Here is a 14,433-nt window from a genome sequence, read left to right on the forward strand (position 1 = left end):
ACAAATCAGCAACAGTTAAGTGATGAAAAAAATATCATTTTTTTGAAAAGTACAGTTGCCTAAGATTTTCTTAAAACAAAATGAAGGAAGCTGAGTGTCATTTTGTTAAACGAGCAAATCTTGATTTTCACACATCAAAAACGAGAGCAAAAAGACTAACTACCATAAAATGTACTAAATAGACCTGAAAATGTTTTATATTTTAGTAGGCTTTTTTAAGATGAGATGGACAGACACGCACCACTTTGAAAGCTTGTCCTATAAAGAACTGTAGTCTCAGAAGACATATAACTTACTATTTCAACAACCCTGAATTGTTTAAAACAATAAAAATTCTTTAAGCCATTCAATTACAACTGTCTTTGTAGGCCAAAAAGTTTCAAGCATACAAGCTAAGAAATCTGGAGATACTAGTTAACTGCACCAAATAACGCTAGTACTGCATTACTAAATACGAACAGAATATATAACAAGTGTCGTTAGAAACAAATCTTAGCTACCTCTTTTAACATTTTTTATTTTGATTTATGGAAAAAAAAGGTATGTCAAAATATGTGCTGTATTTTGAATTAATAAAAACTCTACAAAGGCTCATCAACCACTGATGTTACAGTCTTAAACCACGACTTTCGTATGATAATCCTTGACTTCACCTTGGCGTCCGTCCACACCTGGGTATTATTATTGCACAATTCAAGCACCTACCCTCCCCCCCATTACCACTCATTTACCTCAGCATAAACTCGACATTCAACCGCCCAGCCGTTGATGGGAATATCAGCTTGTTTGTGCCGGAGAGGGTAACCCTTAGCAACACGGATCATTTCTTGGACCAAGTCCAGGCCGGTAATGCATTCTGTGACGGGATGTTCAACCTGCAAGGTCAAGAACTGTCAGTCAGTAGGTAACAAAAACGACAAAAAAAAAAATCCCTCACCATAAACGCAGATAAACAAGAAATCAGACCAGGCAAAGAATACACTCCCATCTTGGGTCTTTTTCTCCCCAAAAAATTAAACTTGACAAACTCCCTGCATCGTCCTTTGCAAGAAAACACCTCAAAATAAAATAATTAGCAGATTACAATAACTACGAGCAGTACACAAAAGGAAAACACCTAAGAGGTGTCTTTTTCTCATTTATTTTACAAACTCAAAGCACCCGGTGATGATGTCTTTCTTTTAGAGGCTTCGGTTCAATCTTGTTTTGAAAAGACTAGCTCTTTAGCCACAAATATGTTTCAACCGAGAATCTCGAAGTAGCTGATAATCAACCCGTTCTGCTACACTTAACACAGCACGTACAGAAGCAGCTCGCAATTCGCCACAGAAGTAGCCTACCCTAAATCTCACCCATTCGCCTGCTTTCACTAACCTGTCCTGACAAGCAACCAGATTAGCGTAATCTTACATCAGCGCAGTGTAGCAGAAATGAGCAGATGGATCCTTCAATTTTTTTTTTCCCCCCCTCCAGACTTATCTGTTTAGTGCTTAGCATGCACAATAGCTGGGCTGGACCAGCAGAGTCACTCTGCTCTCTCAGCAAATTGCTGCTAACGGCTTTGGATGATGCTGTCATGGGAATACCCGTCGGTCACACTAACCCAGGCATGTGCGTACAAGCATGCACACATGTGCGCACACACGCACACACACACTTCTTCCTTTTAAATGTGAAGGGGTATAAATGAATACTTTTCCTAGCTTGGAATAATAGTCAACGTATGCTAAAAAAAACACAAAGCATCCCCAGACTGCAAGACACGCCATATAGATAAAAGTAACCTTCGCATGTTAAAAGCATGTTCTTCACACACACAGCTTTAAGACTTTCCCTATGAAAATTATGACAGACCTGACATTTTTGTTACAAAACATTTGTGTTCCAAGAGCCAAGCACCTTAAGAAAATGCTCTTCACAATGGTTTCTCTATCACGAGATGTCACATTGCATACATTTTGTGACACAGAAAAAGGTCAGTGAACAAACCATGTGTCTTTCTTCCTTCAAGTACAGTAGTATAAGGAAAACATTTAGTCATTAGAATAATCTTGTGGCTTATCAGAAGATGATGATGCTTTGGTCTTTAAGAAAAAAGCTTGGTAAAAATAAACAGATGGCATCCATAATTAGCCCTGTGTGTGCTGTGAGTTTGTGTAGAGTTTCAACAACATTTTAAGACGTTTTGACATAATTTTAATGACAAATCATCACTGAAACAAGAACCTATTCTTTGAAGGATAAAAGTGACATTGAAATGGGAATCTGATTATACAGTTTAAGGATATACCTTTGGGATTCAATCTTGATTCCACCTAACACATGATATTCTCCAGCATGTCAAGCTTAATAACAGTATTTTGGGAATCTATGAAACATCTCAGTGTCTACCTTGCAGTGTTAAATTGAAGCAATTTAATAGAAACTTCAAGTTTTAATAGAAATTTAAAAACCTCTAAGTTTAACTTAGAGTTTTAATAGAAAGTTACTTATCATACGTGAATTACTTGGATAATAGATTTTACTCTTTTATCTTAGAATTTAAGTTTCAAAAAATCACCTTTGAGTTTTGAACACCTCTGGAATTCTAATGTCAAAAGCAATTAAAATACAATACTTTTTTATTTTATTTTAACCAAAGACGCTTGCATTATTTAGCTATACTGTCATTTTTCTTGGATTACAATTGGCATTCCAGATTCAATAGCTTCATTGTTGTTTTCAGTTTTATTGTTGATGATCAAAATAGGACGGAATGTTTCTGGAAAGAAAAATATTTTTGTTGTTTGGTTCTTACGACTCACAAACATTTATTTAATCCATTCTTCAATACAGATCTTTGACTTGGTCAATATTTTCTTCTGTTTCTTCAAAATACTCCCTTTGTGTCTGCACAGAAAACAGCATTCAGAAAATATGATGAGCAAAATTTTTTGAAATCTTTTTGAGGGTGGGGAGAAGTTGTTTTGCTTTCTTTTAGGACTATGCTTCAACTAATGCTGTTTAGGGATATTATAGGGATGTATAATAATTTAAAATGTATTTCAGTATACATTAACACCATCAGATGACCCAAATGGGGTAGGAAAGAATTTTAACCTTGAAGTGCTAGTTGACTTTTTGTAACTTTGTAACTTTAAACTTTCAGAGTAGTTTCACAGCTCAAATTGCACTTGTTTTAGCATTTGTAGTTTTCTTTCAGCAAGGGGAGGGAGGGCAGGAGGTAATCAGTATTTTTAGCAATGTACAGAATACACTTTAGCTTATAGTACAAAAGGACATTAAAAAAGCAGTAATGCTATATCCGAGGTTCAATGAGCACCCTGCAACGAAGTTCTAGAGGTGCAAGAATCCACCCACAGAGAGATACTTGCAGGATCTGAAATTAAAACTCTAACCTTATAAAAGGCAAGGAAGGATGGGGGTAGAAGCAAAATAAGACCACTCTTCTCCCTCCCCTCCCAAAAAAGAAAGTACAGACTTCATCATCCCATGTTTAGGAAAGCTCTAGAATAACTGTTGCAGTTATTAACCAAGGTAACTGTTGAATCTGTTTTTGAATCACTACCAAAAGTTAGCCTTTAATGTTTTCCTCTTTCACGTTTCAGCCTTCTGCTTTAGAAGTCATTCTTGTTTTGCTTGCTTGATGTACTTTCTTCTATTAATTTTATTCTATGCCTCTTCTTCAAAAGCCTTTACTTGCCATTTTATGGACGCTAAATCAGGGAGTGAATTTTTAAAGAGATGAATGAAAGTATGCTCACAAACAGAGCTGAATCACACTCAATTGATCAACTCCTTTAGCTTTAGGCCATACTCAGATTTTGTAGTCAGCTGAGCCAAGGTCTTGCCAGTGCAACCTCCGTCAATAAGGTCAGAGCCAATGGTGGTATGGCTATACGATAGCAGCTAAATTCACACATTTTCTCTGTCCTTAACACAAAGGGCAAAACCAGGCATGTCTGCCACAAGCAATCTACGGATCAGAGCTATATCAAGGCAGCTGTCCCTATTATCAAGAGGACAAGGAGAAAATTTGATCAGTGATAACTCTCAACACAGTTAGCTGCCAAAAATATCACCTTTACTACCAACCCTTTTACATATACCAAGTCTGGACACAAATGATTTCTAACAAGATGTTACGTAAGTGCAGTATACACCTCCTCAAAAATGTGTCTTACTCCCCACTTCCAGAGATCCACACAAAGCCAGTTCTCTGAAGAATGCCACTTTTTGATCCTGCTCGTGAGCCCAAACAGCCATAACTGTTACAGCCAGCAACATCCACAGAGGGTAAAAGGGAAAGTGCACCCCTTCATACTGGATCTGCTCTTCTTCAGACACCTCACAGCAATCACTTCCCTGTGAGCATTACAAGTTTTCGATTCCCAACACTCTTCCCATTCATACATCATGAGGCACTGGCGGCAAAGTCTGTGAGTGAAAAGCAACAAAATCCCAGCTTATAGATGGTGAAACATGCACTAAAAAGCTAGGGGAACCTGTAAACATGACAATCTAATTAGCATCAGTTCCCAGAAGAACTGCTAATTCGTGTCTCATTCTGTGATGGCCTACAGTCAAAGCTTTCCCATACTGGGGCTCATCCACAGCTACAAAAACAGTGATGCAATTTTTACAAACAGTTTGAGCCAAGAAGTAAATTAGGAGTGGCTGCCCCCCTCATATCCAGCGGCATATTTTCAGAACACAGTTTTTCTCATGGCCAGCAAGGTACTCAGGTCTAATAGCAAGCACTTACTGTTATTTTCACAGATTGCACTCTTGCTCCTGTATGCATCGGGCATCAACTTACTCGCACGTCAGCTGGACTGTTCAAACAGAACACAGAGGCCAAGAAAATCTAAATTTCAGTACACTCCAAACTACAGTCTACGGCGTTCCTACTGTTTTAAATCTCTTGTTGGTGTCATATGCTCCTTTACATTCAAATAAATAATCTAAAAGCTAACTTTCAACATTCACCACAGTTTCCAGGAAACATGATTCACCTGGAATCCCACGGGCTTTTCTTCTACTCCAAACCCAGTATCAATTGACCCAAACTCAGCAACTTACAGATGCTCTTCAGCTCCTGCTAGTTCAGTGAGCTTGTTTTCTGTTTTGGAGAAGTGAACAGCAACAGAGGTGCACACATGTTCTGCTATTCAGGCGTGCCAGCTTTCTGACTGCTATGAGCAGGAGCACTCTGGGGTCACATCATCTTTCTGCAGAATAGTTCCTCTGCAGAAGTCCACAAGAGTACATAGGGTTTAGGGGTATGTATATGAAAAAAATCTTTTTTAGAGAAGTTGCTGGAGAGCAGACAATGTTTGGGCTGATGTAAAGACTGAATGAAAAGCACATAGAAATGCCTAACAGGAAATCTCTTATGTTGTCATCTTCTGTAGACACAGTATATAATACTAGTTGCTGTTTACATTTGGATTTACTACTACGATCAAAGAAATGAATATAACCAGAACTACAAAAATTTTCATCAACTGAGATGCCGAGGTAGACGACTTCTACTGTTTGAGTTTTATTGCAGAAATAAAAACTAATGCACAGACATTTGGTACCGACCAACCATAATTTTTTATGGCAGTATATATTAGACTTTGAAAAAAATCAATCCACTTCTTCATAGGAAATTATCTTCCAATAATAATAATAGATTCAGTTTTGTCAACTTTTGTTTTGCAAGGATTTCTTTCTTTACTGTACTGAACAGACATAGGTAAGACAACTTACGTAGCCTACGAATACTGAATCTGTCTTTTCTGTGTTTGAAAAAAACACAGACATATCAACAGACTATTTAGCCTTCAATTTCAACATTACTTTCTCAATTAGCTTCCTGCACTTCAAAAAAAATCCTGCAACTCACTAATTCTACACAATATCCCTTTCACTGCATGCTCCACCTAAGAAAATAGAGGAACTTGCATCCAACAGAAGCTCCTTACGCTTTTTTAGAGATGCTAGGTCTGCTTTGACAATATTTAGCTGTAGTATTAAAGGCTTCTTAGAGTACTTAATTCAAGATGGGTCCTGTCACAGTGCAGCCATTCTTGCATTTTCTTTGCATCAAATTCACCAAAGGAAAGAAACTAATGTACCGTTTGAAGAGTGATCTTTTGTTCTTCTACTTTAAAAAAAAAATGGAGCAGAGCCTCCTTTTTCTCTACTTTTTAAATAGTATTCTGATAGTTACATGGTAGTGTTGTCTCTAAGATATCACTCGGTGCCCTGGCAGCACTGTTAATGGCATCTTTCAGATTCAATGACTTACACAAACAATGTCGTTCTCTTCTGTCAACAACAATTAGCAATGCTTTTCTGTAGTTCTTTTGGAAAGCCTGAAAAGCAGACAACCAGTAGCTACATAATGGAAGTTGCATTAGGAGGCAAGAATGTGGCAAAAATCTGGTTAACTGTTGTCGGCTGACCCTCTTGTGTGAAGAAGTGTTGTTTGGCAGCAAAATCACCTTTTCTTTCGGTTCTAAAAATGGCCATGAACAGCTGGTATAAACTGTGTGCAGAATGGATTCTGGTGGGCTTAGGGGATTGGTAATGGGATAAGAGACCTTTCACCTCTAGGTCAGTAGTTCAAATTCAGCCCAGGTTAGTAGCAATTGAAAGTCTTTACCATCTGACATTGTTCGTTAGCCTATTTAAAATGACTGAAGCAAAGTGTCACAGTAAAACAAGATTCCAGTATTAAGAAATATGAAGAGTCTGAGCAAATGGCAGAAACAGTCACTTGAGACTTTACTTTGAAATCCCTCCATTCAGATTTTGTAGAAATCTACTCCTCTAACTACTGACAGCCCCTTTCACTGCTCCTATCCCTCCTTCCCACCTATCACAATTCATCCTCCAGACAGTTACGCATGCGAGGACAACAAAACCGTCTCTTGCCATCCCATGGGTCCGCTATGGATACCAAAGCCACCACCTCTCCGTGGTTTTATCTGGCAATCAAGACTGAGCTCATCACTTTGCTATTTGTATTTTGCTGCTTCCATTTATACAGTGCAGCTGTGGTATTTTCCAGCACTTCTCTCCTTCACCGAGCAAACGTGTAGCAGGTGCTGCCTAATGATGTGCAACAGAATACAGATACCACGAGGAGACTGATAGAAGCAAGAGCGAAGATCACTGGGGCTCCAAACAACCACCAGCAGGATTTCTACATATCTCTAGATATTTTCCAACCATGCTTTTTATACTTTAATGAATGGATAAACAGAAGAAGAGGAAGGCAGAGAGAGACAGAACTGTTGCATTCAAAAATCCTTCCTCTGTCTTTTAAAACAGGCACTGCCAGCTTTGTACAAAGGCAAAGCTCTGGAATATAACACTTACAAGGTGTCACTAAAGTCTGATGAAAACACCAGAACTGATTAACACAAATCTTAACATGGTAATAATTTATGGGTATATCCAAGTTTGTTTACCTTATGCCTCATAACCAACCTACCTAAAGGCCACGAAACATTTACATAAAATAGTTAAATATTCTGACTACAACTAACTGTAAAATAAGAACACACACATATCGTTTGCTTTTAATAAACCTCTTACAAACACTTAACAGAATATTCTACAAAAGCAGCTTTTATTCCCTTAAAAGGTATGACAAAAAATATTCAAACTATCACATGAAGAGAAAACACACTGCCATTCAAATTACCTTATTTCTCCACTCCACTGCAGTGAATTTTATAGACTGTATACAGTCTATACAACCGATCTTTTCAATCAGATTAAGCAAGTTTGGTTATGTTTTGAGGAGGAAGGGAGTACTCACTTGTTATTTAAATCACACAACACATGAGGGAGGCAGAAGGTTGGGAGCAGATCTGAGAAACAGACATACAAGCTGTATTTAGGGTAACTGTTCTCTTTGTACCAGTCATCACACTTTTCTCAGTTTTTCCTCGAGCCAACCAGAGATGCTTCTCATTTCAAGGTACTACAAACAATCATTTCCAGAATAGTTGATGCTTTTCCTTTGCTGTCACCAATTGATTCATATCTATGAAGCTTAGCCACACTGCACACCCGTATCTTAACGGATATTCTTTATTTACGGACTGCATGCTCTCTCCACATAAAGTTGAAAAGGAACATTTTTATTCCATTTTTCATTGGAAAACTATGCTTTTCTAGTGAAAGCGAGCACTTCTGATGGTAGTTTGAGAAGATCTTGACAAAATTTGGTAGTTAGAAAGACTATCAGGCTAAGAGGTCAGTAACTATTTATTTCAAAGCTCTTGTTTGACTACTTTGGATTATGACTGCCTTTTATTAGACTGATGACAACTAGGTAACACAAAGCACACCACAGCATGAGCAGCTATAAAGAATCAGATATTCAACATCTGGTCTGCCTCAGCAATTTAACAGTGGTAGCTGCCTGAAAACCACTCCAAAAGTGCACTAAATGACAACATACAGGAAGTTCTCTTGTAGCTGGTAGGGCAGACATTTCTACATTTTCTTGTAAAAAACAAATAACGAGTTTTGCTATCCAATTATCCAATCTTGTGCTTTATCAGCTAGCCTCTGAAACATGGCAGAAGAGCAGATAACAAAAAGTACAATGCCAATAGCAGAGAATAAATCATTCTAGCTGAATCACTTGGAAGGATTAAAACATCTGTAACAGATTTATGTAGCTTACAAGAGACAACGGAGCTGATTCACCAACTTGTTTTGCTTCCCAACCTCATACTGTAGTGCAGCAACATTTAATACAAAAAATACAAACTTTCTGTAAGGTGCTTATACTTTTTTTTTGCAGAACTATATGGCAGAAAAGGTATATTCCCAAAAAGTTCCCCAGAAAGATAGTAATATAATTCTTAATTACTGCAAAATAACTTACAAAAAACACTGGAAGACCCCTGACATATACCAAAGGGAGGGAGGGGAGAAATCAGTAAGCTGTGCGAAGTGTTGGAGTTGGTTTAGTTAGCTTTATGCAAGCTTATTCTGAAGTCTGTATCTGAAGTAAAAAGATTGCAGTGATCTGATTAGAGATTACACAAACATGAAAACAGACGTAGAAAATTGCATAATTTACAGTAGACACATTCTAACGATGCTGACATGCAGCTGTGTCTGTAATGCACACTGACAAAGACCTTAGGAGCATCATTTACACATAAGATGTTTATCATTTAAGAAGTTCTTCCAACTGTCGAGTACTTAGCTGAAACATGGCAAGTAAGCCTGTTAGTCATTGTTCACATCTCGGGGATGTAAAAGGAGAAAGATAAAGCAACACAGGGACATCTGGAGACACTCCTGGTTATGAAGTTAAATCTGGACAACAAGCTTCATTAGAGTTTCTAAGTTTGGCTCTTAATAGAGGGGAGCAACAAGATGTTAGTTGCATAACTGTTAGCTGCACAGAAAGTAAAGCTTGAGACCTGGGAGAAGTGACAGATCAATTGGGTAAGCCTGGGGAAGAATCAGAGAAAATTACTGCTCTGCAGCCTCAAGCTGAAATGCTAATTAGAGACAATACACAGTCAGGATAGAGGAATTAATGAATATCTACACAAGTACTGTAATTTAAGATTAGTAAATTTCTTTAAGAGTTGGAAAGAATGAGTCTGCTATTATAGGGGATTGTCAAAGTGCTTAGGCTATATTGCGAAAGGAGTCTTTAAAGTCCTGAAAGATGGAATTGTGAAAGCTTTCTTACTGTGTATGTGGAGACCTCTACAATTAAGCAAGTTCGAGGCTTGGGACTTTGAACATTCTTACCACCATGTATTAAGGCAGGCGGGGGAGAGACACCACAAAACGGCTAAGATAACATCTTTTAAAAAATTGCAAATCAAATCAACTTCAAGGATCCTTCATCACTGTTTCCATTTAGGAATTGATGGCCAATGATGTATTATAGCAAGGAAATGGTTTGGGACTCCAGGTGGGTTAAACAGAAAATCATGTATTTTCTTCTATGTACACAAGAGTGTGGAGAGCCTCTAAAAATTGTTCTCTCAAAAGCTACAGGTTTGGGAAAAGCATAAAAGATGTGTTCTTTATGATAAATTCTTCATAATGTTTTAATGAACTATACAAAGCAATTAACAATCAGGCAAATAAACTGCTAGCAAAAGTATTGTATTGAGTTTACATAGCAAGGGTTTGGATTTTATTAATCTCCCTATGTTGAGTCTGTTGTGCCTGTGATGATAATTGTTAAGTGATCTCCTCAACCTTACCTCAACCCTTGAGCCTTTTTCATCACATTTTCTCCCCCTTTCCCTTTGAAGGGGGCAAGTGAGAGAATGGCTGTAGCGTAGCTTGGCTCCCCAGCTGAGTAAAACCACCACAGTAAGTAAAGTACAACTGTCATGAGTAATTCTGAAAACACTGCTGCCCTGCAAGGCAAGGCAAATTTTACCAGCAGTCTTCCCTTTCTAGGGCAGGCTGTTTTTAAAATCCCTACTCCTTGGGGCCTCAATCCCCTCTTGTTTATTTACCCAAAACATAAATTTGCCCAGCCATTATACAAAGTCATCCAGAGATGTCAGAATCACAAGCATCTCTTTGTGCTCTCTCTATTATTGCCCACAGGTATAAGCAGCAGACAGGACACAGCCCTAATGAAATGTAGATAAGAAAGAAAAATAAGCTAATTACTCTATTGCTTGATTCTAAATTTCAGTATGTCTGGCATAATTTGACAAAGTGAGAGAAGGAAGATAAAGATGGTGTTCACTTGCTTGCAAGTTGGACTTTCTTGCTGTTTCTGAGAGTGACATCCAGAGTTGCGTGCCTGCTTTCTTAGATCATGACCAGAAATGCATTAACACAGTCAAATAATGGAGAAAGGAGCCCATGAAACAGTTTGCCCACCCATTTCCTATTCACATCTACTACTGATTCCATGAGCTGGTACAAAAATCCTACACCATGTCAGCACTCTTTTTACAAAGTTACATTCTATTCACAATTTCAGTCACATGCACATTGACAGTGTTTTTATTTCTGATATACACGTATAGTTTTTGTTTTAATTTCTGATATACACATACAGTTTTTGTTTTTATTTCTGATATACACATACAGTTTTAATCACAGCCCTAGAGATATCCAGCAAGCAATCATAAAAGTATAAAAAATAGAAAAGAAACTTGAGGGACCAGTGGGGAAAAGCTTCAGAGAACAGTGGCTAGTCACTTACTGTGTGCTCACAGTGGCACTTCACAGTGACCTCTTGAAAGGTCTTTAGGTCAAGTGTAACAAAGAGCAAAAAAACCTCTGAATGCTTACTTGAGTGCTCTACAAGGGCTCAGGGCTGCAAAGTCTTGTATACACAGGCTTACTTAAGTGAGTAGATCTTTTAAGTTCAGTTGGAAGTGCTCACATCCGTCAAGTTAGTTATGTGCAAGTCTTTGCAGGAACAGACCCCTAAGTATGGAAGGAGGTTATGTTCTGTTTTTTTAAATAACACTTTTTCTGAATCTGAAGAGCTGTTTTTCTTACCTGAAGTCTAGTATTCATTTCCAAGAAGTAGAAATTCTTACTGGAGTCCACAAGGAATTCTACTGTTCCAGCAGAGGAATATTTTACTGCTTTGGCAAGAGCTACTGCTTGTTCTCCCATTGCTCTTCGAGTTTCAGGGTCTAGAAAAGTGCTACAATACAGAAACAATGCCTCTCTTCAGTTAAAAAAAAAAAAGTATCATTTATTTTTCTGCTTAAACTACCACCAGAAGAAGACAGTATCATTAAGTTATGATAACGTCAAAACAGTCAAATGTTACCTTTATACTGCACCTAAATAGATACACTGCATACTTCACAGTTACCACTAAAGTACAAGAAATTCATGATAAATAACAGTATTCTCTAAAATATAAAATAACAGAACTTTTTTAGAACACTAAGATCTATAAAAATTCAAGTTAAATGAAACTAAATACATACAAATCCATGACATTTTAGAAGGCATACCTATTTTCAAAAAATAGTAACTAAAAAATAAAGAACCACAATGAAGCTGTTAAGAAAAGATACCATCCAATAGAAACACAAATGCCAAAATACAAGACAAGAGGTCTAAGGAAAATTTGTTTTCTAACTCAAAATTAAAACAGCATGTCTGTTTTATTGATATTCTTTGTAATAAATAAATTCTGGAAGTTCAGTAAGTATTTATTTGAGCTTCCACTGATAGCAAAATTGTAGTGAAGAAAACTTATGTATTCATTATGTTAGCTAAAACAAAATCAACAATGACAAACATTCATATTCTATATCTCCTCTCTCAAGTTTACCTGTAAGCTAAAGACTAGTTATCCATGTCTGCTGATTGCAACGCATTCCTTTCTACAAAGTATGGACACCACCCAAGGGCAACCCTTCTCAATCTAGGAGCTCAATACACCGCTTTCACTGTTAGAACGTACTGGAAGACTTGGGAAGATATATACTCTGCTCATTCCTCTCCTCTATACTGCAAATTTGGATTTAGATTAACCTATGTAGACTGTAAATTTATATTTTTACATCAAAGCTCTGGAATTGGCTGCCCTTCACTCCGATGCACTGACCTTCAACAAGAGACAGCACGTACCAGTTCATTTTATAGGAACTTATAAACATGCTTATCATATTTCTGTGGTGATTTATATTAGACATGTAACTCAGCTATAATTTAAAAACACTTTTGTAAAGGAATGAGAGGTCACTTCTACCTTACCTCTAAGTTACTATTTAAAACGAAAAGGCAACAATACCAAGTGTTATGTATTGCTTATACCAAATTGTTAGGTATTTGGGTTCTTGTAAATGATGTTACATCAAGCTGGCAACCTGTCACTAGTGGGGTTCCCCAGGGCTCCATTTTAGGACCAGCTCTCTTCAATGTTTTCATAAATGGTTTGGATGTAGGACTTGAAGGTTTTTTTGAGAAAATTTGCAGATGATACCAAATTGGGTGGAACTGTTGACTCCATCAAGGGTGGTGTGGCCTTGCAGAGAGATCTAGACAGGTTAGAGAGCTGGGCAATCGCCAACAATATGGAGTTTAACAAGAGCAAGTGCTGGATTCTGCACCTGGGAAGGGGCAACCCTGGCTATACATACAGACTGGGGTATGAGACACTGGAGATCAGCCCTGCAGAGAAGATCTGGGGGTTTTGATGGACAGCAAGCTGAACATGAGCCAGCAAGCGTGTCTTGGCGGCCCAGAGGGCCAACTGCATCCTGGGGTCCAACAAGAACAGCATTGCTAGCTGGCTGAGGGAAGGAACTGTCCCGCTCTGCTCTGCACTGGTGCAGCCTCACTTTGAGCACTGTGTGCAGTTTTGGGTGCCACAATATAAAGACAGACATAAAACAATTACAGAGCGTCCAAAGGAGGGCTACAAAGATGGTAAAGGGTCTAGAGAGGAAGACATGTGAGAAGCAGCTGAAGTCACTTGGTTTGTTCAGCCTGGAGAAGAAGAAACTGAGGGGAGACCTCATGGCAGCCTGCAGCTCCCTCACACGGGGAGCGGAGAAGCAGGCGCTGAGCTCTGCTCTCTGGGGACAGTGACAGGACCTGAGGGAACAGCTTGAAGCTACGACACGGGAGGTTCAGACTAGATATCAGGAAAAGGTTTTTGCAGCAAGAGGGTGGTTAGGCACTGGAACAGGCTTCCCCAGGGCAGCGGTCACAGCACCGAGCCTGCCACAGTTCAAGTGTTTGGGCAACGCTCTCAGAGACATGATCTGATTTTTTTTTTGGAGGGGTGGTCCTTTGGGGACCCAGGAGTTGGACTCGTTGATCCTTGTGGGTCCCTTCCAACTCAGATATTCTATGATTGAGGTGTCTCCAAAAGTGGGTCCTAATTCTGGAAAGGACCAATTGGAAGCCAGTATCTGAAGTGACACGAAAAGCAAGGAAATACCTAGGCAAATTGATAGACAATGGAATCCTTTTCTTCATGGGAAAAGTGTTACTTAGCACCCCAAGGCCAGCCAGCGTCGTAGGGGTGGATTTAGTTGGCCAGTAAGACAAGCAGTTTCAGAATTTCAGAAAAAAAAATCTTTTTTGGTAACAACTGGGTCAACAGGAAAAGGAAGTCAAGACAGATCACAGGAATGCTATCAGCAGATCCTACACTAGATCTGAGGGGAAAAAAAAGGGCAAAACCGTCATACCTATCAAAAATAGGTGCTGGTAACATAAAAGAATTTCATAATATTTCTTATTTTGATTCAATAAGAAGGTAACATTACACAAAGACATTAACTTATAATTCAATTCAGGGTTTTGATCATGAAAGGTCAATGAGTGGCTTATGAAGAACAGAACCTTTTCAATATTGTCTTCATATTCTATTTCTAGAATAACCATTATTACTTCTCATATGGATGAAAGACAGTTACTCCCTTTTATTACAGTGGTGTCTCC

General features: G+C 38.4%; 1 protein-coding gene across 2 annotated transcripts in view; it reads right to left on the minus strand.

The window, feature by feature from the left end:
• The window catches only part of PCCA (propionyl-CoA carboxylase subunit alpha), a 284,596-nt gene that overhangs the window by 159,233 nt on the left and 110,930 nt on the right, over positions 1 to 14,433 (minus strand). For both annotated transcript variants that reach the window (XM_035557044.2, XM_035557045.2), the window contains exons 12-13: positions 11,518 to 11,668; positions 732 to 875 (exon numbers count right to left, since the gene is read on the minus strand). In XM_035557044.2, coding sequence (XP_035412937.1) covers positions 732 to 875; positions 11,518 to 11,668 — 295 coding nt within the window. The remainder of the gene's footprint in view (positions 1 to 731; positions 876 to 11,517; positions 11,669 to 14,433) is intronic.

This window comes from Cygnus atratus, chromosome 1 (genome assembly GCF_013377495.2).
Source record: "Cygnus atratus isolate AKBS03 ecotype Queensland, Australia chromosome 1, CAtr_DNAZoo_HiC_assembly, whole genome shotgun sequence".
Taxonomy (NCBI): Eukaryota; Metazoa; Chordata; class Aves; order Anseriformes; family Anatidae; genus Cygnus; species Cygnus atratus.